Source organism: Beta vulgaris, chromosome 7 (genome assembly GCF_026745355.1).
Source record: "Beta vulgaris subsp. vulgaris cultivar EL10 chromosome 7, EL10.2, whole genome shotgun sequence".
In the NCBI taxonomy this organism is placed as follows: domain Eukaryota; kingdom Viridiplantae; phylum Streptophyta; class Magnoliopsida; order Caryophyllales; family Amaranthaceae; genus Beta; species Beta vulgaris.
This window is the reverse complement of record NC_079208.1, coordinates 57,454,082-57,480,981: the sequence shown is the minus strand read 5'-3', so window position 1 is coordinate 57,480,981 and position 26,900 is coordinate 57,454,082. Positions and strand designations below refer to the sequence as shown.

Here is a 26,900-nt window from a genome sequence, read left to right as displayed (position 1 = left end):
TTGGTTGCGCATATTTTGAGTTTTGAGTCAGCAATTCACTTCAAAAGTAACGATCGTCCTGATCCACACTATCTTATTTCTGATATCACGTTAAAATCAGATAAGCAGCTCCATTCAATAAGTTTTCAACCCAAGATCAAAGCTCAAACTCAAGAGTATTAAAACAATTCCAATAACAACAGATATAATTTAAGTAGGATCTTAAAATAGCATAAATTTTATCTGCCTTCGCCAACCTATTGTATAACAAGAACATCAAAAAAAGATTTCATACATCAATCTCATCATTCTAGTTTGACCTTGGCGTCGCCCATTCAACCCTAAGGATGAGATTATCATAACCATAACCATTGAGCTTGTTAATCGCCCGCTCGGCGTCTTCTCTGTTAGCAAAATTGACAAACCCAAAACCTCTGCTCAACCCAGTCTTCTGGTCAATGGCAACATACACTCGGGTGATCTGACCAAATGTCCTGAAGAGCTCATGCAGATCAGCCTCCCTGGTATCCTCTGAGAGGTTGGTGACACGAACAGAGTTCTCTTCATTACGGCGCCTCATGTCAGTGACGGTTCTCTCTGCACCTGCCCTCAAACTTGGAGGTACATAAGCTCCCTTGGTGGCGGTGGTAGCAGCAGCAGGCCCATCTGTGGCAGGCTTATCAGAGAAGGTTTCAGGAGGTTGCGCAAGATCCTTGTAGGGACACCTCGAAGTCCAGTGGTCACCTTTCTTACCACAGGTCCTACAAAGCATGAGGGTAGCACCTGCTTTGCCGAATGGGTTGTCACCTGAAGATTTTTTATCCTCTTCTTTGGTCCCTGTAAAAAAAAAATTATATGTTAAAAAGAATGCAAACAGAGGATTAAATTAATTGCAGAAGAGAAGATAAGTTCCTGCCATATATATGACTCGCTGCAGACAAAAAAAAATATGACAAGACTATCGAATCGAATTCGGATCTAAGCTCACTCTAAACATATAAAGTAGATTCGGAATTACGAGTTAAATGTGAGGTGATTTGAGTAATCCAAGTGCTAACACAAAATCAAGAGACTCGGATGAGATGATAATATCACAAAAGCATAATTGAAGCAAACTCTAAACACCAGGAAAGCATGCGTGGCGGGGAAATTAAGAAACATACACAAACAAGCGATTGTGTACAAAGTATTTAATATTAAATATGCAACTGAAAAGCTCCTAAACAGAAAAGAGGAATCGTATAATATCACAAACGCATAATTGAAGCAAATTCTAAACACCAGGAAAGCATGCGTGGCGGGGATATTAAGAAACATACACAAACAAGCGATTGCGTACAAAGTATTTAATAGTAAATATGCAACTGAAAAGCTCCTCAACAGAAAAGAGGAATCGTATAAGTTCTCCAACCACAAACATGTGTTGTATTTTAGTTGATTTTGACTTATCTGAATCCATTATAATTCAATTGAATGTATTTGAACTTCACTTATTTATCTACAAAAAATTCAATAGAGGAAAGACACCTCAAGTGCAGAGATCACCACTAAACTCCCAAGCAACCAAGGGCGCAGAACTCTATCTAATGAGCTGTTTTATTGTGCCAAAACTTATAACAAGTTTAAAGTAAGAGCACTCCACCAAGAACTGATAACAGTCGGTAAAGGCATCGTTTTCTCTGCAATTTGGACAGAGGATATGAATGGGAGGACAGTAAAAGTAAAATCGGTGCATATCATTAAGACAGTAACTGAACTAAATCATTAACATAGACAGGATCTGATGAATAATTCTTACTTTGATGACAAAAACTGGTCCCAGAAATATAATTTGTCCAGCAAATACCTACCATCTAAACTGAAATCTGAAATTCTACTCTTCGAATCAAGTTAAGACAAAAACCTGACTCAATAACCCTCTGACAAAGGAAGCGGAGAGAAGAGAACGGACTACTAACAGTTACTACATCCTAATGTCTACAGACTTGATCAAACACTTAATATAGATTATGTCTAATGGCATTGAGAAACCGAATATGCTATAACTTCCAATCCTCTTGGGTATCTATATCCCAGCATTCTTCTCCTTCCTGCAAACAAATGACCACAGAATTCTAGAATCCCAAACACTTCAGCTGCATGAATTATTCCCATTCAATCTTCAAACACTCACATAACCAACCATCATTACTCTTTCACTTCTAAATAAAATTCTCAAGCTAAACTATGTTGACAATTTCACTCTCCAATAAATCACCACATAAATGTCACCACAAGTAACCCCTTCTGTACTCTACTGGAGGGCTAATGATAGAGACAATTATTGGACCGAGTCTCCCAAAGGAAGAAGGTCTCGTCAAAAAGTCATAAAAAGCCTAGCATAGGAGGCAACAAAAGCATATAGAGCTAGCAATACTTTAGAGGAATGGTCACAAAGATTAAACAACGACTCGAAGGAGTCTACCAAAGGAAGAGGGTCTCAAACCAAAGGTTGCGTCCTTTAAATTAATTGAAAATCGCGTATTAAGAAAATCATATTTGCAATTCATAACCACTTAATCCCTTTTTTTAAAAAAAAATCCTAATTTACTTGCAGTCTTGCACTATCATTAGTTCTATCTATATAGCAAATAGAAACCTAGGCAGCATCAGTTTAATGATACACACAGTATTATGTGCGAGTAATTTTAGCAATTCAGCAGGGAGAAATAATAGGTGCAAGCATGTCAAGTAAAGCGTAAATTACGAGCTGAAACACTTCACTCTTCTAGTTGTAATCCCGGTAATCTTACACACATTTAAAAAACAATTTCATAACTAAAAAATTTGCAACATATTCATATTCATAACCTAAACCTTCTCTTCCACAAAAACAAATCCTTTCAATCACACTCATCAACGAAACTCCGAGAACATCCTCTCACAAATTACCGAAATCATCAAAACCTTCATAATTAACACTCTTCACCATCTAATAGACAGAAAGTTGTCAGACATCAATTTTGAACATGTAAAATTACTTCAATGATCACTTATATCAGATCGAAACTCAAAAAGCCTTTAAAACATGAACAGTAAACAATTTACCAGCTCAAAAACAAAGAAAATTACAAAACCAATTCCATCATTAATCAGATTTGATCAGCAAAGGTTACCATTTGTATTAGGATTTACCATTTCTATTAGGATAAATCAGTTTATCACAAAGAATCAGTTATCATAACAAAATAAAGCAGCAGTAAGAAAATCATCAAACATTATAAACAAATAAATAAGAAATTCAGTTCAATCCAGTAAACCATATTAACTTAAAATTTAAAATCAACAAAACAATCATATCAGCAATAAAAACGAAAGCAAAAACATCGAACAACCAAATCAAGACGATAGAAAAGTCGAAAGCAAACCAGGAGCAGAAGGACGCTCGAGGCAGATTAAAACACGAAAATTAAACAATTTACCAGCTCAATAACAAAGAAAACAACAAAACCAAAACTGTTCTCTTCGAGTTATATATCAATTCCATCATTAATCAGATAAGATCAGCAAATATTACCTTTTTCCATTAGCAGCAATCAATTTTTATAAGCAAATAAACCAGTAGTGAGCAAATCATTAAACAGCAAAAACAAACATATAAGAAATTCAGTTCAATCCAGTTAAACATATCAAATCAAAAACACTCATATCAACAATAACAACAAAAGAAAAAACATCGAACAATGAAATCAAGGACGAAGGACGCGCTCGAGGCAGGTTATTGTTAAAACACAAAAATTAAACGATTTACCAGCTCAAAAACATAGAAAATAAAAAAATCAAAACTGTTCTCTTCAAGTTTATATATCAATTCCATCATAAATCAGATAAGATCAGCAAATATTACCTATTTCCATTAGCAGAAATCAAAAAGTCAGTTTTAAACATTAAAAAAAACAAATAAGAAATCCAATTCAATCCACTTAAACATATCAAATCAAAAATCAAAAACAATCATATCAACAATAACAACGAAAGCAAAAACATCAAACAACAAAATCAAGAACGAAGGACGCTCAAAAACAAAAATTAAACAATTTACCAGCTCAAAAACAAAGAAAATAACAAAATCAAAACAGTTCTCTTCAAGTTATATATCAATTCCATCATTAATCAGATAAGATCAGCAAATATTACCTATTTCCATTAGCAGAAATCAAAAAATCCAGTTTTAAACATTAAAAACAAACAAACAAGAAATTCAGTTCAATCCAGTTAAAAATATCAAATCAAAAACAATCATATCAACAATAACAACGAAATCAAAAGCATCAAACAACGTAATCAAGGACGAAGGACGCTCTAGGCAGATCAAAACACAAAAATTAAACAATTTACCAGCTCAAAAACAAAGAAAATAACAGAATCAAAACTGTTTTATATATCAATTCCATCATTAATCAGATGAGATCATCAAATATTACCTATTTCCATTAGCAGAAATCAAAATTTTCAGTTTTAAACATTAAAAACAAACAAATAAGAAATTCAGTTCAATCCAGTTAAACATATCAAATCAAAAATCAAAAACAATCATATCAACAACAACAACAAAAAAACGAGAGAGAAAACATGGAAACAACGAAATCAAACAAGAGATAGAAAGCGAAAACGAACCAGGAGCAGTAGGACGCTCAAGGCAGATTTCTTCAGTAGAAACAACAGTAAGACGAGCACCGACATCTTCATTAACAGCATCACCAAACTTAGACCAAGACCTGCGTTCAATGGCTTTCTTGCTAAGATGAGCTTTTGCGAGTTTTCGAACCCTAGTTGTTGTTGTAATTTTGACCTTATTTCCATCGTCTTTGAATTTGTACTCAATTACTTTTTTGATGCCATTTTCATCTGGACCAATTACTTGCTTTGGTGGTAGCAAGAAATCCAAATCTTCACCTTCATCTTCGTCGAGTTCTCCCCATCGAAGCTTACCAGCAGGTTGTTGTTGGATCGTCATATTGGCTAGGGTTTTGGAGCAGCAGTAGTGTTTTTTTTTTTGTGTAAGGATCGAATTAATGTCAAGCAATATTATATAGTACCATATAGTATTTCCGAATCCTGGTTAGACTTTAGCTAATCCCAGCCATCCATTTATCTCTATTATATAAGCCAAGGGAGGAGGTGTGGTGTCCTCTTTTGAAGTGACTAAAATACCCTTAATAATATAATTAATGGAATGAAAAAAATTACAAAAGCAAATCATTTAAAAATCTCATTCCAACTTGCCATCTAAAACAAGTTTAAAATGGTATATGCATCAAATACTTCAATCAAAAATTAAATGGACAAAATATTTATACCTTATAAAAAAAGATGGCATACATAACGTGCACATGAAAAGTCTGAACATTCACTACCTTTCATACTCTTTAATCAAGTTAAATTAACTCATTATTTTTGTTCTTTCTGTTCATTATTCATTCACAAAAAATTAATGTTAACAATCACTCACAACCTTTTTATTTTTTTACATTAGCAAATTAATATATCTAAATTCATCTAACTATTGAATTTTTCACATTTAAGTTTAATCATAAATAAAGTACGAATGGAGTATCTAATAGAATAACAAATTTTGAAATTAACGCACGCATCGCGTGCATATGAAGGCTAGTATTTATAATACTTCATCCATTCTGTTATAATATAACTAGTTGCATATTCACGCGATGCGTGCATCGACAATATTATGTAGTTAATAGTTATATATAAATGGATACTTTTTTTATCTAATCTAAAATTATTTTAATAATGATGTAAATTATTGAGGTTCTTTTGTACTTCCTCCGTTTCTTTTTACTCGCTACACTTTCCATTATGGGAAGTTTCATATTACTTGCTACACTTGTTTTTTGGGCAATAAACTCTCTCTATCTCTCTCCTCCCACATGGGTCCCTTTTCTTTTTACTCTCTACCTCTCTCTTCTCCAAAAATTGCCTAGGAGTCCGTGAAATGAGAAGTGTAGCGAGTAAAAAGAAACGGAGGAAGTAGATGTTATTATCTTTTTAAATTAAAGGTGAATAATTTTTAAATGTTCAAGACCGTCACCGTAAAATTTGGTCGATGATTTAATAGTTTTCTTTTCAGCGACTTTAGTATAGTTCTTTAACAATTATAGATGTTAATAAACCATATTGTTTGAACTTTGTAAATATGAAATATTATTTTATCACGATATGTTGCTAACTATTTTTGGTTGAAGATTCTAATTGATTTCGTGAATTGATTGTGTCAATCTAGTTTGTCAAGTTATAATGGTATTGCATATTCCATTCGTATGGCAAGTTTTATTGATTCTCATTTTTCAATTTTTTATAAAAAAAAAATATTATTTTAAATTATTAAAGGGCATTTTAGTCACTTCAAAAGGGAACACCACACTGTCCACACCTTCTCCCTTGGCTTATATAATAGAGATAAGGGATGGTCGAGAGAGAATCTGGATCCTGGTAGACTTAACTTACTCGGTTAATCTCAGTTAGGTGGTGAAAGACTGAAAGTTATTAGAGAAAAATCGAAATTTAATTCAATGTAAATCGAATTATTAATTCAAATTGTACTCAAAATATGTTCAAATTGGATTTGAATTGATTTTTTAGAAAAAAGAAATGAATATTCAAGTTGGATTGGATTGAGGGTGATTGGATATAAAAATTCAAAATAGTCGAATAGTAAATAGATGTTATATTGTATATTTATGACGGATTTAACTGACCTTTTTATATTAAAAAAAAAAATCAAACGGTTTGACAACACTTTCCTTCCCCTAAAAGTTAAAGCTCTAACTTGTTGTGCAGTTGAACATGTTGTTATGCACTTATGCTGTTGTTGATTATAAGTTTATAATGAACTATTAGTTGTTTTTCTTTTTTTTTTAAATAGAAATTTCATTACTTACAGGCCAAACGACATCTACAATAGATATTAAAGAAAATTAAGATACAATGAAACAAAGTTAAATCAAATCCGTCTTCGGAAAAACTATACTGAACCATATCGAGCGATACAACACACCCCCTTTGTATTTGCTGAAACAAACAGCTATTGAGGAAGTCTATCATTATGAGTTCTGACATAGTTTGGGAAGAACATTCTTGATCGAGCCATGTTTACCGCATCCGAGATTTCAATACCTTCATGTTGAGTCTCGAACTTCAACCAATGGGAACAATTTATCATACTTAAAAACAAAAAAAAATCTTACTCACAACTCCCATGGGGGAGAAGGAGATCTCCATAATATAGACTAAAAAAATCTCATAAAGAGATACTAATTTATTTAACACAACTAAAAACTGAAAATAAAAGGGGGAGAGGGGCTTACCATGGATGAAAACATCCATGGCAGCTCTTAACTGATGAAGAAGGGGTAATGGAGGCTATAGTTTAGATAGAAGAGAGAGAGAGAGGGGGGAGGGGGCGGCATTTTTCATGAATTATTAGTTGTTATTAGTCCAGTAATGAATTTATATGGGATTATATGAATATTACTTTTATTATATGACACTTTATTTTGATGCACGCGCCAAATTATTTTATTTTAAAAATTGAGGTTTAAAATTTTGGATAATTCGGATCAGATCCAATCTATTATTTAAAAAATCGAATTTGATTGATTTGGACTCAAAATCTAATTGGTTTGGATTTGAATTGGAAAATTAAAATCCAAATTTTGCTCTGGTCGAATTGAATTAGGGCTAAATCGAAACTATACACCTGAATTTCATCCCTAATCCCAGATCCAGCCATCCATTTACATTTATCCTTCAAATGTTCATATCTATTTAAACAAAAGAGAAAAAAAAGGTTTTTATGTGAGGTGCCGCTGTATTTTTTGACATTCGAAAATGTATCTCATATGTTTTTTTCTTCTATGTAGTAATCCTTCATTTTTTTTTTGTGTGTTATAAAAAAAAATCTAAATTAGATATCTTATTTTATAGGGACAAAAAATAATTGTCCGACAAAAAACAATTGTCTGAGCCCGGGTTCGAACCGGGGACCTCTAGTGTGTGAGACTAGCGTGATAACCGACTACACCACCCAGACACTTTTGATCAATTCTTTGAAACAACTAATTTAACTACGAAGGAAACTACGGAACCAAAAATTAGAAACTACTACATCAAACCTTCAGTTTTCACCTTCATCGGTGACACCTACCGGCCATTTTTTCTCTCTCTAAAAACACCATGAGTGCGCAGCAACGCCATGCATCTCTCGCTCTACGAACGGTAAAAAAAAAGTTTACTTTTTTTCTTCTCATGATTATAGAATTTCACATTTTATTGCTTCTTTTACATTTATGAATCAAATCAATGAAGAATAAAGTTTGATTTTTTCTCTATTTTTTGTGTTGGGTTTTGAATTGTATTGTAGTTGGATGAAATTCGGCAAAAAAGAGCTGCAGAAAAGCTGAAAAAAGCTTCTTCTGGATCAGATCTTAGCACTTCTTCTAACCCACCTGGTAATTTTTGCTGTTCTTTTGATGAAATTTTATAATTTTCTTAAAAATGGGTGTTACATTATTATTAAATGCTGTTAATTAGATTGCATAATTGAGGTTGTTTTCTTTTTTGTCAATTTTTTGCTGCAGATAATGGTGGGATGAGAAAATCTGAGAGCAATTCCAGAATTTCTGAGGTATGTGATCTAAAAATTGAAGTTGAGGTTAAGACACTGAAAATAAATTGTTTTATGAACATTCTGTTATATTAATTATCATTTTAAAATTAGGCACAAGTTGAAAGTACACCAATTGCTTGTAGAATATGTTATTTTTTCTGAAGATGCTGAACCCTAAAGGTTTAATCTTTCTATGGCAACAATGTCAAACAATTATGCATTTGGTTATCATAAGTTCATGATCTTGTTGCCTGAATATTAGTTTTCAGATATTTGCTTTTATAGTTTTTCTTAATAAGTGATTATTAATCAATTAATGGTCAAATGGTCAGAATCAGCTGTCATGAAATGAACTGTCTAATTGCCAAATGCCAATGTGTCGTATAGAGCAATATTGGTAGTTTATTAGTAGTTTAATAGCATTTTCTAGGAATTCCTCAGAAGCGGTTTTAAATGCCGATGCTGATTGCTACTTGTGAATATGTTGTACAGAATGACATTGGTAGCTTAGTCGCACAACTAAACGATCTGCAGAAGAGGAATGCCGAATTTGAAGATGAGAACAAGAGACTGAGTTCCAAGGTTCTTATTTGAATTTATTGTTATCTTGTTCATGTCTTAACTCTTAATCCCTTCTTCTTGAATACTCATTATTTCCATGTTTTCTTTGGCTTCTTGTAATGCAGCTTCAAGCAAAGGAAGTGGACTGTGAGACGCTGCAAAGTCGTCTAAATGATTTGGTAGAGATATTTAGACGTGTTGCCACACTGTTGCTTTTGTTGGCTATTTTTGGATTAAAATGGCTTTTATGTGGAAATAAGATAAAGATCTATGTGTATGGCTGTAATCGTATTGATTTTTCGTTGAAATGCAGGAGCAAAATGCAGTACCATCTTTGAGGAAAGCGCTCAGGGATGTTGCAATGGAGAAGGATGCAGCAGTTGTAGCACGGGTATGGACTTTAGAAGGAATAAGCTTCATGATATCCTGATGCTATTTAAGCTGTGGTACAGTACCCTTTTAGGCTTTTTACCTATGGAATCTGGTATTTTAGTGTAGGAGGATCTCTCAGCACAGATTCGGACACTGAAAAAGCGTTTAAAGGAGGCCGAAGAAGAACAATACCGAGTATGTTGAGTGTTTATATGTTGATTAAGTATAAAAGATTTGCTATCCTTTTTCTAATTGTCGTATTTTTATAAGGCTGAAGAAGATGCAGCTTCTCTAAGAGCAGAACTCAATTTGGTTCAGCAACAAGCATTGAATGATTCTGCTGGTGGCAGGGCTGCTATGGGAAGCTCACCAGATCACTTTTCATTGGAAAAGGAGTTAGCTAACCTGAAATCTGAATTAGAAGTGAGTGCTTGCTAATTTGGCAGGATGAGTTAAGAATTTGTTGTCATTCTATATCTTTGGAGATTTACATGTTGAGTCTTATTGCAGAGAGAGTCAAAATTGAGGCATCAAGAGCAACAAAGGTTAGTAGAAGAGCAAATCCGAGTTTCTACACTTGTGTCTGAAAAGCAGGATTTGGAATTGATGCTCATAGATCTGAAAAAACAAACATCAGGTAATTTTTGTAAACTTGAGCATTTTTTTTTTCTATTATAAAGTTTTTCATTTTACATGTCGTATATTATGGTTGAAGTCATTTGGTAAAAGCTTATGGAAATTCTCTAGTATGATTGAAAAGCTCATATATAGGAAATAGTTTGAACACATTGTTTAGTTAAGTACTTAAGTGCCACAAGGCCATCTTATATTGTCAAGGAGGTGTTGATAGGATTATGGGTGTGATGATTTATTGCCATATTTTAACAAATTTATAGATGTTAGGAGCTGATTTCTAAAATTGTGGAGGAGAGGAAAATCATGACCTTGGAGTTGGGGGGAGGGGGGGACTAGCTGAAGGAAATAAATGCTGGGGATTTTTAATGGCAATGCTGAATGTTTCCGTGCCTTGAAGGCTTTTAGATAGGAGCTTAAGATTACCTGTAGTCTGTTAATGGTCTTTTCTTAATCATTACTGATATCACTTAGTGGACTTGTCTCCTACTTCGCCTCATAGTTCTGTTTGAATTTGTTGCAGAAGATGTTGGCGCGAAAACGTCATTGGAGGCATTTACTTTGGTCAGTCAGACTCTCTGTCATATTGATCTTGAATTACATTTTGCCTTGTATTGGTTTGTTTTAAGGAATCTATGGTTTTTGACCTTCCTGTACCTTATACTTTACTTTTCCTGTTGAGCTATTGGGTTCAAGGCTTAGAATTCTTTTAAGGCAGAATTATCTTTGCGTTTGGAATGCAAAAACTAGTAAGATGTAGCAATTTGTTTCTGATTTTGGTTAATGAATCCAATTGCCTAATAGTTTGATTTGGATTAGACACACGGGACTCAATAATGTCGCCTACGTACTATAATCTAACTCATCTCTGTCTTGGAAAGCTTGTTGTCTTGCTTTTTTTAGACATGTGGCGCGGATTATATCCTTGTTTTACTATGCCAGCGTCTCAGCGACCTGGGATGCTGCATCTTGTGCTGAATTAAAAATCTCTCTGTTGAGTTCCTTCATTTCTGTTGCTAAAAGTCAACATAGAATTTATTTTTCTCGTTCTCTGCCTCTATAAAGCGCCTTCTAATTGAGTGTGACATTGCCTTTTGTTTCTTTTTACATGGTTTGGTATACTTGGAAATTATTTATCTTGTATTTTTGGAACCTTATTATAGCAAGACAAGGAAAAGCTGGAGGGTCAGTTGCATGATATGGCAGTTATGGTTGAGAGGTTAGAAGGTGGGAGGCAGAAGCTTCTGCTAGAGGTGACTTCTCTTGCTTCAATAATTATTTCATCTAAAGAAAAACATTTCTTCTTCGTAAATGCAATATTGGTTCCTTCTCCTTCGCTCAAATTAGACTGTTTTGGCAGATTGATTCACAATCTTCAGAGATAGAAAAACTCTTTGAGGAAAATTCAAATCTGTCATCTGCTTATCACGAGGCTGTGGGGATGGCATCACACTGGGAGACTCAGGTGATTTACGTGATATCTATACTTATGATTTAGACTGCAATTTTGCTCCCATTCTTCCCTTTTTACCTTTTTTTTAAAAAAAATATATATTGTTGGATATCCCCTTGTGATGTTACCAGTATTACCTAATTCATGGTATGAAAAATGAACACAAAAATGCAATTACCTACCTGATCTTGTTGAATTAGCCCAAAAATATTTCACTTAGGATCGAAGGTACCTTAATCTAAGGGTATTAGATGCATTATGCTGTTAACTTCGTTGCTGGGCTAAATCTGACAATCTAGTTAACAATTTGGGCCCTTGATGGAGTAATAGACATATGCTGACTTGCCCGAGAACTTTTCTTCTTTCGGCATTTGTAGAACTCTTGCGCTACTATATATTATTGTTGTATAAACAGCGAAACAGGACATATGCCTGATATTGTTATTATTCAGGTCAAAGAATGTCTCAAGCAAAATGAAGAGCTCCGTGGAATGCTAGACAAGTTGAGAACCGAACAGATCAATAATATGTCACCAAATGGGGGGAAGATGATTGACGACTCATCCACAACTGAGTATGGGAAACGTGATACTGGATCAGCTGATTACACAGATGAGTTTTTGAACCTCAAGGTTGGTATATGGCATGAAATACAGTCTTTCTTTTTGTTTCTAAGTGCTGGAATGCATGTTTCTTTTTTGGATTTCATTTATTGTCCAGGCGTTCTTCTCAGCTTCCTTGTTTAGTAATTACTAGTTAATGCCCGAGCAATGCTCGATTTTTGTATTTATGAAAATCTGATATTCTGATACACTTGTTAGAACTTAGAAGTTGATCATTAATTAATAATGTTCTGTTAGCAGTTGGACTCTGCTTATATCTCCACTGATTTATTAAGTCTCAATGTGTTTAGGAGGGAAACCAGTTTTCGTGGCTTCCGCTTTACATAGATAGACGACTTTCATGAACCACAAACTTAATGAAAGGGAATCGTTATTTGAATTTGATTTGTCGTCATCTGAACTTATTGGCCCATAACTTCCTTAATCTTTGAAATTTGATCTGTACCTGCAATTAGGGTCAACTACTCAAGGAACAAAGCAGGGCAGAGGGTTTAGCTGCAGAAGTCAATCAGCTTTCTTTGCAACTGCAACAAACAATACGAGCATATAACGGTCTTGCACGCGTGTAAGTTTACTTCTCTTTTTTAAAGTGCACTTTCAAGTGAGGATTGATCTATAATTACAAAATCTAACAAATGTGAGGTGATTTGGTTAAAACATTTCAGCTACAAACCAGTATTGCGAAATATTGAGAGCGATCTAACGAAGATAAAGCATGACGGAGCACTCCTTGTGAAGTGATACAGCAAAATGCGTCCTCCATATGTTGTATTTCCTGTTGCAGTGAAAATGTACAATTGACAACAAAAATAGAATTGAGATATTGATGTACTTGGAGAGTTTCTTATGTTTTACATCATGTTTTTAACGTGTTCTTTCCTGGAACTACATTGTTGTGTATTTGTGGTATAGTATTACAGAAAGAAACAATGGAATTGGTAGATTTCTCTTTAATTCTGGTGTTGCAGTATTTAGTTATTTACGAAAATTCTATAGTAAGGCTCTGTTTAGTTGGATAGAAAGCCTTTCTAATGAAAGTTGATTTTCCGTAAAAGACATTTTCAAGCGAAGAATGATACTTCCTTTGTGATTTATTTGTGAGATATAAAATATTTTTTTGTTGCATTTAAAAAAAAACGGAGAAAGTATTAGATTTACTTCTTGCGAGAAAAGTTGAAGAGAAAAGAGGAAAATGAAAATGTAGAGAGAGCAAGGATGGCCAGAAGGAAAAGAAATAGGGAGGTAAGGATTGAAGAAAAAAACGCAACGTTTCTCTCTATAAAGGAAAAATTATTTGCACCATCAAAGCAAATTATTTTCCATTCTTTACAAACCATGCAAAGAATAATGGGCAAACTACTTTTTTTTGAAAATATTTTCCTCTCGACCAAAATAGAACACTGAAGTGTTGTGAACTATTATTGTTAACCACTAAAAAAAAAAAAAGCAAATATGAAGCATTATCGAATTTTAAAATTTAACCATTCAATCAAATATTTTAGGAGTGATGCCACGTGACACTCTCTTTAAGGCCATAATATAGGATTTGACTTATGACTTCAAATTTATATACGAAAGTCTTATCACTATAATAAGTGTTATTTAGTGTTGTTTTTTTAAAAGTATAATATTAATAAATGAAAATTATAATCACCGGTGTATAACTCGAACCTTAAAACTAGTTTATTATTAAATAGTTGTACGATTGAGAATTGAGGATAGTATATTGGAAATCGCGGGTTTATATTTTACCTTTGTGGTGATTACTAATTTACTGGTGGTTGTCAACCTGACCTCTTAAAGCTCTAATTCGTGAAAACAATAGCACCATCTGTTAAACTACAGAGAAAGCAAGCACAATGTCCTGTAAAGAAGAACTCCATTTTCATGGAACTGCAAAGAAACAGGAAATAAATCTATAGTTTGTTTAATTTTGTGTGGTTTCTGTACAACATATAAAATTTCTCTTGCTCCAACTGAGAAGTCTTTATGTTGTTAAGGTATAAATAAATCAGCACAATTCGACATGAGACTACCAGTAATCTTCGCAAGAACAAACTCCATCACGAAAATGGTGAATGCGATTAACATCCCGAACCATAATCTCCCTGCCAGTAAATTTGGTGATAAACTTGGTCATAGTATGACAATCTTCACATAATCTTAAGTTCTTAGTGATCCTTATGGTTTCGCCCTTGCTTGTATTTATGAGTCCGAACCCAACTGCAAGTTTTTCGCTGTGTCCTAAGAGGATCCGTTCCTTCTCCTTCTCATCAAGATCATAGAGAACAAGTTTAGTCTGTGGGAAAAACCCCTGTAGCTTCATCTCCCCAGAAAGCTCAACCAAGAGAGCATGAATTTGCTCGATTTGAGGGTTAAGCTCATCGACTGACATGAACGAGTAGATTTTCCTTCTCACTTCAATCCAACTCCGTCCAGACACCTTCTGTAATCCCTGAGCTTCTAAAAGCTGCTTCACTCTCTTCACCTCATCCCACAATCTAGCTTCTGCATAAATATCAGCCAACAAAACATAATTTCCAGCATTGGTAGGTTCAAGCTTAAACAGCTGAGTGCTTGCTCTCTCTGCAAGCTCAACATTGCAATGAATCTTACATGAGCCAAGGAGAGAACCCCAAACTTTTGGTCCAGGCTCAATCTTCATGCCTTGTATGACTTTGGCAGCTTCATATAATCGATTGGCACGCCCTAGTAGATCCACTAGGGATGCATAGTGCTCTACACTGGGAGAAATCCCATGTTGCTCAACCATTGAATCAAACAACCTTTTCCCTACATCAGCAAGTCCTGCATGGCTACAAGCTCCTAATACACTCACAAAAGAGATGGCTGTGGGTTTAATCCCTCTATTTAACATTTCCTGGAAAATACGAACAGCCTTCATACCAAAACCATGAATCCCATAACTAGAAATCAACGTATTCCACGAAACAACATCCCTCTTATCCATCTGGTCAAAAATCTTCTGAGCCAACTCAAGTTTCCCACATCTAGCATACAAAGCTATAAGGGCACTAGTAACTGGCAATATCGTATCGAGATTTCTTCTTAATATATAACAGTGCATTAGCTTGCCTTGTTCCAAAGCTGCAAGAACAGTACAAGCTTGAACCACATTAACCATAGTTACCGAATTAGGCGAAAATTCACTAATCTCATGCACCATCTCATGAAAAAGATTCAATGCCTCAAAAGGCCTCTCATTTTTAGCATAACAAGCAATCATAGCACTCCATGAAACCACATTCTTTCCCGGCATCCCATCGAAAACATAGCTCGCATACAACACATTCCCAAACTTAGCATACATATCCAACAAAGTTGTCATAATATGCACATGGGTTTCATACCCATGACGCAAAATCCGGCCATGAATTTCCTTCCCTTTCTTCAACAACAAAGTCATTGATTCAGTAACCACACAAGCCTTAAGTGCATAAGTATGAGTAAACCTATCACAGGGCACCCCTATCCTATTCATCTCCCTATAAAGACCCAATGCCTCAATCCCATATCCAGCCAATGTAAGAGCACGCAAAATGGCATTCCAAACAAAAATAGTTCTCCTAGGAATTTTATCGAACACTTGGCGTGCATAATCAACGCACTCCAATTCTGAATACATATCAATCAATTTAGTAGCCAAGAAAGGATCTTGATCAAACCCATTATTAAGAAGGTTTCGATGAACATAAAAAGCGTCGGGAAATGACTTTTGGATTGAACATGAGAGGATTAATTGCTCGTAAGTTTGTTGGGTAGGGTTTGGTTCTGAAGAAAGAAGTTGCAGAGCTTGTTTGAGATCGCCTTTCTTGCATAATGACTGAATCAAAGGGTTTTTATTGGTAATTTCAATGGATGTTTTGGTTGAAGATTGTAGATTAGTGATTAAATTTCTGGGTTGTTGAGCATTAATGGAGGAAGAAGGTCTGTGTTTGACGGGTAAAAATGAGATTGATGGTTGGATAATTTGGGGGGAGAGAGAGTGAAGTACCCACATCACATTGAGGGTTTTTGTGTGTTGAATCTATTTGATTTCTTCTACTTCACAAAATTCTGATTTTAAGGGTTTAAGAAACTCAATTTTTTTATGGTGTAAAATCTTGCCGGAATTACCAGATAAACGGTTGTTTCAAAGGGGGTCAAACAACAAGGGATACGGCTTTTGATATCTTTAGCTTCACACCCCGTAAAAAGTGAGAGAGGGGGGAGTAGGGGACTCGATTGGTTAGAGCTTTTCTCCGATTTCAGTAGATCTTAGGATCGATTCAGAGAAGGGACTCAATTGATTAGAGCTTTTCTCCAATTTCAGTAGATCTTAGAATAGATTCTTATCATTTAATTTTGCGGCTTTCTAAATATAAAAAAAAAACTTGTAAAATTTGAGGATAAAAACGACACACTACTCAATCCTAGTCTGGATACATACGAGTGGATTTGTAGCATAGAAATTCATTAAAGAAGATGTCATATACCTAGAGTTCTTCATCATACACTCAGGTGTAAAATGTGTATGATATATCCAAAACTAATTTTTGTTCATTTGAAACTCTCCTTTTTTTTTTATTGCATTTAGCTCATTTGGATGATTTCAAATGAGTGATGAGCACGGGTGTATGTTAAATTTTTTTTTTATATACCTCTAGTTTGTTTGTAATTAGAGATTTTGTAATCTTGTTAGAAGAGAGAAAACTACTAATACATGGGACAAAATACACTTATAAAGAAGGAAAAAATAGACATAAAGGAGTATTAATTTATTTGTTTTATATTGAGGTGTTCACTTTGACTATAATACTAATCAATGAACGATTTTGACCAGTAATATCTTTAATGGGAGAACTAGTTACTAAAAAAGAACCTAATACTTCTTGGTCGTTAATTTAAATGAACAAGATTTGAATTCTTCCATGTTTCAACAGTAACATACTAACCGTACATGCACGCGATGCGTGCGTCGACAATCTTATGTACAAATAGGCATATATTTTTGTAATTTAAAATTACTTTGGTAGTGATTTAAAATATTGAGGTTTTTTTTGTAGATGTTATTATCTTTTTGAACTAAAGGTGACTGATTTTTGACTATTAGAAAGTTTTGGTCGAGATTTAATAAGGGCCTGTTCACTTCGGCATAAAACAGCTGAACTGAACTGAACTGAACTGATCTGAACTGAACTGAACTGATCTGAATTGAACTGAACTGATCTGAACTGAACTGATCTGAACTGAACTGAACTGAACTGAACTAAACTGAACTGAACTGAACTGAATTGAAATGAACTGAACTGAAATGAATAGTGATATGTGAGAGTAAAAGTATTGTCAAGAGCTGAACTGAACTGAACTGAACTGAACTGGTCTGAACTGAACTGAATGATCTGAACTGAACTGAACTGGTCTGAACTTAACTGAACTGAACTGAACTGGACTGAACTGAAAATAAGCTGGGGAGAACAGGCCCTAATTCGTTGTCAGCGGTTTTAGTATAGTTCTTTCACGATTGTAAATGTTAATAAACCATATTGTTTGAACTTTGTAAATACGGAATATTATGTTGTCAGGATATATCACTAACTTTTTTTTAATCGAAGATTCTAATTAATTTCGTGAAGACCTCATGGGCCAATGGGGAGCGCTCTACCCACTTGAGCTAACTCCTATCCTTGCTTTATGCCAAGTTGCATTGATTCTTATTTTAAAATTTATTATAAAAAAAACACTGTTTTAATTTATTAGATGGTATTCTAGTCATTTCAAATGAGGACACCATACCTCCTCCCTTAACTTATATAATAGAGATTGTTACATGGAAAAATAAGTATTTCCACAACTTTACCACTTCGTCAATCTTGTTCCACTTAATCCCCTTTTATGACCACTTATCTATATGATTAAGGAACGAAAAATGTTTCTCTTTTTGCATCAATCGAATTTTCATCTTCTAAAGAAGTCACCTTTTTTCCAATAATATCTTTTATCATTTAATCCAATAATCGAACAAATGTGATAGATAATGCTAACCCTCGTATATAAAATATTAGAACGGAAAAATCCATTCGGAAATGAAAGCCGCCTTTAAGGCATGTTATCCCCAACTTATTTTCAGTTCAATTCATTTCAATTGCAATCAATTCAGTTCAATTCGAATAAGTTCAATGCAGTTCCTAATTTATTTATTACCATTACTATTAACTATACTTTAATTTAATTCAGTTCAATTGCAATCAATTAAGTTCAGTTGCAATCAATTCAATTCAATTGTTTTATGCCAAACAGAACTAGTTCTTAGTAATAGAGTCAAAATCCGATAATAGCGTAAACTTTTTTTTTTTTGTTACTAAGCCAAAAAAATCAATTTTTCCCCATCTTATCTAGGGCAATGCTAGTGTGAAACTGTGAATTGTGATTCTTTAACAAAAAATCTTTTAACAAAGAGAGAAGGGTAGAAAAACAAATAACACGTCAAACAAAAAAATAATAAAAAAGATACCCTCAAAACAAATCAAATAAAAAGATCCGCATGAAAATAAAAATCTTTAACCCTAAACTCTTTTTATTTAAATAGTTAGACGAATTATCAGAATTCAGACACAATTTAAGATTTTTTCATTACCACATAACATACTCAAAACAAACTCACAAAAAAAAAACTCAATAGTTTCAACAATGGCGGAATTACACAAAAAAATTACCAAAGGAAAACAAAAGATAACAATGGAGCCAATTAAAAACAAGAATAAAAGGCAAGTAACGTTCTCAAAACGACGCGGAGGATTACACAAAAAGGCCACTGAACTGCGTTTCATGTGTGGTGCTCAAGTTGCACTTATAACTTTTTCTCCTGGTGGAAAGTTATATACTTTTGGTCATCCTAATGCTGATGTAATTATTCATCATTATATGAATACTATTAATTCTTCAAATTCTGAAGAAATTAATAATTATGACGTCAAAAAGTTTGGTACTTTATCTCATGATCAACACTGTTATCAAGAAGTTCAAAGTGATGTAGAGAGAAAAGAGACAAAGATGTTGGCGAATCCGGGGTTTCCACGTGGAACTAATTATTATTATAATAATAATAATAATGATGATGAAAATTGTGGGTTTTGGTGGGATCAATCTATTGATGATTTTGGATTAGTTGGTCTTGAGAAGTTTAAGGTTGCATTAGAGAGTTTAAGAAGTGAAGTTGTTTCGAAAATCGATACGATTAATCATCGTACTTCGATGGTTAGGAGAGACGACCCTCAAAAGTTCGATTTTGGTTCTGTAATGATGGATGGAAGGAGTCATGTTGCTCAAGATTTTGAAGATTTTGGTTGGAATTATGGCATGAGATCAGATGATGGATTAAGTGATGATACTTTGCTACACATGCTTTTGAATGATGATTAGGCAATTTAATTAATCCTCGTATTAGTATGTAGTTATGTCATAAAAGTTAGGAGCTTTTAATTAAGATGATTGGAAGTACTTATATTGGTATAATCAATGATGATTTATGAGAAGGGGGAGTCTAAAACTTTTGGATGGAGCAATTTTGTAAGCTATAACTTGCCAAATTATGTGATTGTACTTTTTGCTGATTTAATGAATAATAGTAAATTTTCACTTTTGTGCACTCAAATATTGGATGGCTTTGTATGTGTCAACTCTTTTGTATTTTTTTTTTATTAGTTTCTTAGTGTATATTTCATGCTCATATAATTTGTGTAGCACTAATAGTTAAATTGTGCGGATGGGAGAACGAGATATCTTCTTCATCGATAAATTCAAATCTTATGTCCTAGATTTTGTGTTTCACTTGTGTGTTATTTAGTTATATTGGTTGATTAGAAAGTGTTTTTAAAATTTAATTATAAATTGGTGGGATATAGCAATAATAAACCAATAAGAAATAAGTGGCACGTAAGAAGTATTTCTTAAATCAACTTTGAGAAGGCATGAAGGGGAAAAATAGAGGGTATATTCTTTTTTTTTTTTAGGGAAAATAAGGGTTTTTTTTTTGTTTCCTAAATTCATTAGTTTATGTGTCACAATAAAGATTGAAAATGAAGAAAATCCTAATATTTAGCATCTGTGTCTATTATACTTTAATTTGTTAATATTCTTGCTTAAGAATCTAGTGTGTATTAATTGTATTAAACTGGAGCTAGCTCTACACAATTGCAATTAATTACTATCACTAAATTATTTTTTTTTTTATCATGATTACTGAATTAATGAAGCTCTGTTCACATTTCACCTGATTTGCGAAGTATATTAGGGCTTACGTAGTTTGTCTTCCTTGACTGCAAGGAAGATGATCAAGGTGTGATTGTAATACCTTAGAACTTTTTTTTGCTACAAACTAGGGTATGTTCTTAAAAACTCTTGTTGGGATACTCACCCACCAAAGTCAGGTGTGCGATCCGGGTCAGACTCGGATGTAGTCGGAGCAAAGCTCCGGTGAACCGGGTGGGCAACCAAAAAAAAAACAAACTAGGGTATGTTCTACCCATCTTATTTTCAATTTAATTAGTTCAGTTCAATTCAGTTCAGGACAATACGTTTACTCTCACATATCTATTCATTTCAATTCAGTTCAAATTTATGCCGAATAGAACAAGCCCTTAGACTGATCCCTCTTTTCTATTTCACTTGTTTCTTGCATATATTACTTACAATGCTTTAGCATATGACGGAAGATATGTTTACTCAAACTTAGTCATTGGTGTCATTGATACACAACACAAGTCTATACTGTTTTATTAAGAGATCTATGTTTATTCGTCCACACATGAAAATGTATTGTGTCTACAGTCTATACTCAATATCCTTGTGCGGAGTATTGACGATCCCGAAACAACACAAATAAGGTAATATGAAGAGTTTGAGTAGCGTAATACTCCCTCCGTCCCAAATTAGTTGCTACATTTGTTTTTTCACAGTTTACGAGATGCAACTTCAAACACCAATATCTTGAGTTACATATATGAAAAAAATATATATTTGAAAAATACGAATTGGGACGAATCAAACAAGATCCAGCATGACTATGTTTTTTCTTATGTATATGGAGCAAAAGATAGTCAAAGTTATGACGTGAATAGTGCCTACGATCAAAATGTAGCAACTAATTTGGGACGGAAGGAGTAAGGTGTAAGTAAATTTGGGCTAGTTCTATAATTAGGAGGTTATGTACTTATGGCCAACAGCTGCTGTTATATGTAGTACCTCACTACTTCTGTAGTAGCGTTATGAAGTTAGCTACCAGCCTACAGAAGTGTATGGTGCAATTCTGTTTTCTGAACACCTCTCCTTGCTAAAAGGGATTTGATCCCCTTTGTTCGTCCGTTCAATTTTTGAAAGGAAATTTAATGGAGACTTCGACATGAGCTGGTAAAATTGTGACATTTTTTTCACCATTACAACGTCTACTACACTATTGTTTACACATCTTTCAATCATTTTGCAGAGAATATTGAAGGATACAAGAAAACAGTCTCTATTCGACTTTGTTTGAGCATGTCTAATACAAACTTCTTGGGGGTGATAATAACAACTACAGATCAGTAACAAACAAGGATTTATATCAAACTAAAAAGTCCTGGTTCATATAAGGTCTTAGGACTTAGGACATGTTCTCTTCGGCATAAAACAACTGAACTGAAGTGAAATGAATAGTGATATGTGAGAGTAAAAGTATTGTCAAGAGCTGAACCAAATTGAACTGATCTGAACTGAATTGAACTGAACTGAATTAAACTAAACTGAAAATAAGATGGGGAAAACAAGCCCGTAGGAGTAGTATATCTTAATTCAAGACCAACGATCCACCGAGAAGTTCAAGTGTTTCAAGTAGAAAGATATCTTTCAATCATTTTGCAGAGAATATTGAAGGATACAAGAAAACAGTCTCTATTCGACTTTGTTTGAGCATGTCTAATACAAACTTCTTGGGGGTGATAATAACAACTACAGATCAGTAACAAACAAGGATTTATATCAAACTAAAAAGTTCTGGTTCATATAAGGTCTTAGGACTTAGGACATGTTCTTTTCGGCATAAAACAACTGAACTGAAGTGAAATGAATAGTGATATGTGAGAGTAAAAGTATTGTCAAGAGCTGAACCAAATTGAACTGATCTGAACTGAATTGAACTGAACTGAATTAAAAACTGAAAATAAGATGGGGAAAACAAGCCCGTAGGAGTAGTATATCTTAATTCAAGACCAACGATCCACCGAGAAGTTCAAGTGTTTCAAGTAGAAAGATCTTCCAACCTACAGGTTTCTAAAACACATTCAATCATTCATTGTAGTAAGTAGTAATTGATGCCTACTAAGGGGTTATTTGGTTCAAGGTATGGAATAGAAAGGAGGGGTGAAAACAAATAGAGAAGAGAAATAGTAACAAAAATAGTTAGCTTTATTAGGTGTTTGGTTCAAACCATGGAATGAAAATGGAATGATAACCATTACCATCAAATAATGTATTTTGTTACTTGAGGCGGAGGGAAGGGTAACAAATTGGGGAAGTCCATTACCAAGTAATGGTAACGAATTGATGAGGGGTTGAACCAAACAAAAAGAAAGAGAATTGGTAATTGATTCCGTTTCTTGGAGCCCAAAAATCACGAACAAGATGTGTTGTAAAAATAGATACCGATAGACAGACTCCAACCTAGACAAACTACAAGAGAAACAGAGAATAAACGCATCTCAATTATGTTCAGTATTCCTGGATATACAACTCCGTGGATCCAAGTTCCTGAAACAAAAAATTTCTACACAATTGCATCTGGCTGTTTTAATATTAAAGCTTCTGCGTTTTGAAGAGGATGAGACTTCATAGATGGAGCTCTTTCTATACTGCTGTGCCAGGGTCACTTATCACGCCCAGGAAATCATCTTTTATCGTACCAATGCAGAACTGCAAAAACGGCAGAATAAGAATGGTAAGTGAGAAGTGTAAGGAAAAATGAAAAACGTCCAGATTTCAGAGCAACAATATCCGTCATGCATCTAGCTCAAATGCTGGAATCAAAATTAGGTGATGAAACTGATCTAGCTAGTTTCTCAGCAGAAAACCTAACCATGAGCATTAAGATGATTCATATTTCCAATAGTGAAATTATTCGCTACATCGAACTACCTTGAAGGCTGATCACATACCAAAGTTCTGTTACTAAAAGTCTAAACCAAAAATGACATATTTTGAACAATGTTATAGCTATAGCCTCACTTTCAATGATATCATCTATTCCCTCCATCCCAAGTTGATCACAGTAGTTTGACTTTGTACTATTCAAATACACCACTTTGATATTTTGACCTTAAAAGTTAAACGTAATACATAAAAACAATGTTAGTATATATGAATTGTTGGATTTTTCTCAAAGTATATGAATGGTCAAAGTTGCGATTAAATTACACTGCAACCTTTGATCGTCAACTTTACATTACCAATTCAAGTCACTTGATACCAGGCCATGCTATTCAATGATATTGTAGAAATGAAACTTCTTACATCTTTCACATGTTTAATAAAAAAGAGAACATGAATATCACCTCAATAGCTACTGCCAAGAACTGGCATCAAGACATTTGTTTATAGAGATCATGGTGTCCCACATCAGAGCAAACATTTGACTCAGACTCCTGCATCCTAGCCCATGAAACTAGAAAGCTCCGCATCACACTATTATAAAAAAATACACGAATGATAACTTCTTACTCAATACCTTTTCTATCTATCTCAGAGTATTTCTATCCTGATTGCTCTATTTGTGACATGAATAGTCAACCTACCACATTATATGAAAACAGAGAGGATCTCTTAAACTGGGTGAATACTTAAGAGTTCGGGTATTCAAGTATGGTCTTTGTAACATGTGAACGTAGAATGGTCCCTAAACATACAAATGCATACTAGGATGAAAAGCTGAGCTCAAAGATCAACAAGAGACTGAATCACCAAAAAGAAGCCATTTTCTTAACAGTAAGAAGTAGAACATACAATTTCTGTAGCATCAACTCGAGTTCCAATAATTTTCAGCCGCACTTCACTGTCCTTCTGAATCTTAACCTGCCAAAAACACCCAAAAAGCAGACACATAGGATCAACTTACACACAGTGAAGACACTAATTTATTAGTAAAAACAATGATCAAAAACATCTTGGGAACTCAAGAGAACATACTGAACCATCTGAAGTAGTATAATTTGGTGTATCTGCAGATTGGAACTCCATATCATCCGGAATCAACTAAAATGCAAAGAGACATTCAAATCATAAGAATCTAAAACCAATCAAGAATTCACCTTATGACTTATTGAAGATCAAACTATACAAATCAAAATACTATGACCAAAAACTGAAGCTATTACAATCAAGTGCATTCACTATACATCCAGGTGCACCCATTTGTATCTCTATCACTTATGCTTATTCAGCTAATTTGGAGTCCCCAAATGAACAATGAGCAAGGATATAGCCTTGGTTGTACCATAATCGCCGATTTCAGGAGCATAATAGAAGTTGTAATCAAGCAAATCAGCATAAACTTTCCAAAACAACAAAACTACATTACGAGAAAGGCAAAAACTCACATGATTAGACACAAAAACTTGAACAGGACCAGCTTCAGCAAAGAAACCCATCTGAAAAAATTCAACAACAATCACAAAAAAATGCTTCCATAACTAAAAATTAATCAATTGACAAAGGAAATTAAAAGAGTATAATTACCTTATTAACCATGGTAACAACAGCTTCAAGAATCTCACCTTTAAAAGGCCTAAAAACAACACATTTGTATTTCACAGGAAAAGTAACAAACCCAGTTCCATCTCTAATTAACCCTTTGCCAACATGCTCAATTCCCATAATTGCCACCACAAATCCATGACGCCCACTAAAGAAAATCAAAAATTGATAACAACCCAGAAAACCCAATTCGATTAATTAAACATTTTAAAGCAATTTGATAGAAATTAGTTAAATTCCAAAAAAACAAAATTAGGGATTTGGATAGAGAAAAACCTGCAAGTACCCTCAACATCTTTCATGAGCTTGGAGATGAGTTTATCACGAAGACGAGAACCAAAGTGACGAGGATGAAGTTGCATATTTCTTTCAAGTATTATGTGGAAAAACATGTTTGCTGATTTTTCCGAGGAGAGAGAGAGAGAGATTTTGCAGCGGGAGAAAAAAATGAAGAGTGGTAATTCTGGTAAATGGTTTAATTAATATGGGTTTTGGCTCCTTGAAGCTTTAATTTGTTGGGCTCTTTAACTTAGCGCAAAAGTCCCACTTTCTTTACACTGTAATAAATTAGAGCTGATCAAAATCGACCTGGTCGGGTCGAGCATAATTTTCATGCCCGACCCGAGTAATTTTTTGAGATAGATATTGTATAATTTAAAGATAGTTTTTAGGTTAAATATGTGTTGGGTATTTCCTTAGCATGTTATGTATGTCTTATCCGTCAATGTATTGGTGTTTCCTATAGGCTAGTAGTCTTATAGGGGTTAGCCCTTGGACTGACTTAGTGTTCTAATAATAAAAAAATGAGTTGGTCTGATTTTGACCCGAAAAGTCCGTTATATTTGGATCAAAATTGTATACTTCCTCCGTTCCATAATAAGTATTTTGGGTACAAAAAGCGGCCTGAAGTTTGGCCCGGCCCCGACATGTGGGATGAATTCTTTAGTTTTTGTCCCGAAGTAAGCTCCGCATCCAATATATATTTTGATAAATTAACTTTATATATTATAACTTAAAAACTTCACAGTTACCTCAAAATCTCAACAAAATTAGTTTGTTAATATCTTTTTGGCGAAGGTTACTAAAGATTTTCTGTTAAAAGAAGGTAAGTTTATCTTTTAATAGAACATTTTATTTCCAAATTATTTAACAAATGATTTTGACGGGAAATTTTTGAATGAGAGCATACATGTGTTCTCTTTGATTTTGTTTTAGCATAATACTAATAGATTATAGAGACAATTTATTTATGTTCGTGAGAACAATTGATATTTTTGGGATTCTCCTAAAGAAAGGAGAGTGTTTTTAGGAGGTAATCGTGTTATTTTCTCCTGAAAAACTCATAAGAATGTGACTGTAATATGCACTGTTTACATATCATAATGATTAATTAGGAGGTTTGTATTTTTGAACTCATGAAGAAACACTGGATACTCCTTTATACAATCTTCTAGTACAACCTGTCGATGAAGTGAATCAGAAACTATATATTGTCAATAATGCAATTTTCCCATAGTGGTTTCCCATATATAATAACTATCTTTAACGACCTATTCTTGAGTCAATATACTTCTGTTACTATTAGTGTTCATTGACTACTCCATATGTTAGTACTACATCTACATATATTATCCATTAATCCTTACTCTTTGTTAAATGAGAAGAACACCCAATCCCCAAGTAACTTGTCGCCTTACATTGTGTTATTCTTTTTTTCATAGACATGTATCTACTGAACCAGAACTTTACGCGTATAAACCTAATCTCGCTCTGCAAGCCAAGCCCTCGACAGTAGACGAGAAAGGATTATAGAGCTCATGATCCTCAAAACATA

The 26,900-nt window shown here is 34.0% G+C and overlaps 5 protein-coding genes and 1 non-coding gene across 6 annotated transcripts; 2 read left to right on the top strand and 4 right to left on the bottom strand.

Moving 5' to 3' along the window:
* Window positions 1-158: 158 nt before the first annotated feature.
* LOC104900048 (uncharacterized) lies at window positions 159-5,039 on the bottom strand. The gene is made up of 2 exons (XM_010687375.4): window positions 4,636-5,039; window positions 159-816 (listed from the first exon to the last, which is right to left on the bottom strand). Exons 1-2 carry the CDS (start codon window positions 4,973-4,975, stop codon window positions 290-292), a joined length of 867 nt encoding a protein of 288 aa, XP_010685677.1. The 5' UTR covers window positions 4,976-5,039; the 3' UTR covers window positions 159-289.
* Window positions 5,040-7,994: 2,955 nt separating this feature from the next.
* TRNAV-CAC (transfer RNA valine (anticodon CAC)) lies at window positions 7,995-8,068 on the bottom strand. The gene has a single exon. It is a non-coding gene; the product is annotated as a tRNA-Val (tRNA).
* A 31-nt stretch (window positions 8,069-8,099) lies between these two features.
* Window positions 8,100-13,238, top strand: LOC104900047 (uncharacterized). Its single transcript, XM_010687373.4, has 15 exons — window positions 8,100-8,253; window positions 8,399-8,486; window positions 8,616-8,662; window positions 9,137-9,226; window positions 9,331-9,384; window positions 9,519-9,596; window positions 9,704-9,772; window positions 9,848-10,000; window positions 10,088-10,214; window positions 10,734-10,774; window positions 11,374-11,463; window positions 11,571-11,675; window positions 12,116-12,295; window positions 12,742-12,851; window positions 12,952-13,238. The coding sequence occupies exons 1-15, from the start codon at window positions 8,212-8,214 to the stop codon at window positions 13,025-13,027; spliced, it is 1,350 nt and encodes a 449-aa protein (XP_010685675.1). The 5' UTR covers window positions 8,100-8,211; the 3' UTR covers window positions 13,028-13,238.
* A 950-nt stretch (window positions 13,239-14,188) lies between these two features.
* Window positions 14,189-16,506, bottom strand: LOC104900046 (pentatricopeptide repeat-containing protein CRR2, chloroplastic). The gene has a single exon (XM_010687372.4). It carries the CDS (start codon window positions 16,305-16,307, stop codon window positions 14,319-14,321), a length of 1,989 nt encoding a protein of 662 aa, XP_010685674.1. The 5' UTR covers window positions 16,308-16,506; the 3' UTR covers window positions 14,189-14,318.
* A 2,518-nt stretch (window positions 16,507-19,024) lies between these two features.
* LOC104900443 (agamous-like MADS-box protein AGL62) lies at window positions 19,025-19,708 on the top strand. The gene has a single exon (XM_010687859.1). The coding sequence runs from the start codon at window positions 19,025-19,027 to the stop codon at window positions 19,706-19,708; it is 684 nt and encodes a 227-aa protein (XP_010686161.1).
* A 3,176-nt stretch (window positions 19,709-22,884) lies between these two features.
* Window positions 22,885-25,561, bottom strand: LOC104900045 (DNA-directed RNA polymerase II subunit RPB7). Its single transcript, XM_010687371.4, has 6 exons — window positions 25,343-25,561; window positions 25,049-25,214; window positions 24,910-24,960; window positions 24,500-24,565; window positions 24,317-24,385; window positions 22,885-23,230 (listed from the first exon to the last, which is right to left on the bottom strand). The coding sequence occupies exons 1-6, from the start codon at window positions 25,456-25,458 to the stop codon at window positions 23,165-23,167; spliced, it is 534 nt and encodes a 177-aa protein (XP_010685673.1). The 5' UTR covers window positions 25,459-25,561; the 3' UTR covers window positions 22,885-23,164.
* Between the last annotated feature and the right edge of the window lie 1,339 nt (window positions 25,562-26,900).

Coding starts and splice junctions, on each gene's coding strand:
- LOC104900045 (XM_010687371.4), bottom strand. CDS start 25,458: ATGTTTTTCCACATAATACTTGAAAGAAATATGCAACTTCATCCTCGT. Junction 24,961..25,048: donor TTGTTACCATGGTTAATAAG/GTAATTATACTC, acceptor GAATTTTTTCAG/ATGGGTTTCTTTGCTGAAGC. Junction 24,566..24,909: donor AAGTTTTTGTGTCTAATCAT/GTGAGTTTTTGC, acceptor TTTGCATTTTAG/TTGATTCCGGATGATATGGA.
- LOC104900048 (XM_010687375.4), bottom strand. CDS start 4,975: ATGACGATCCAACAACAACCTGCTGGTAAGCTTCGATGGGGAGAACTC. Junction 817..4,635: donor TGAGCGTCCTACTGCTCCTG/GTTCGTTTTCGC, acceptor TTTTTTTTACAG/GGACCAAAGAAGAGGATAAA.
- LOC104900046 (XM_010687372.4), bottom strand. CDS start 16,307: ATGTGGGTACTTCACTCTCTCTCCCCCCAAATTATCCAACCATCAATC.
- LOC104900047 (XM_010687373.4), top strand. CDS start 8,212: ATGAGTGCGCAGCAACGCCATGCATCTCTCGCTCTACGAACG. Junction 8,663..9,136: donor GCAATTCCAGAATTTCTGAG/GTATGTGATCTA, acceptor TATGTTGTACAG/AATGACATTGGTAGCTTAGT. Junction 12,296..12,741: donor ATGAGTTTTTGAACCTCAAG/GTTGGTATATGG, acceptor ACCTGCAATTAG/GGTCAACTACTCAAGGAACA.
- LOC104900443 (XM_010687859.1), top strand. CDS start 19,025: ATGGAGCCAATTAAAAACAAGAATAAAAGGCAAGTAACGTTCTCAAAA.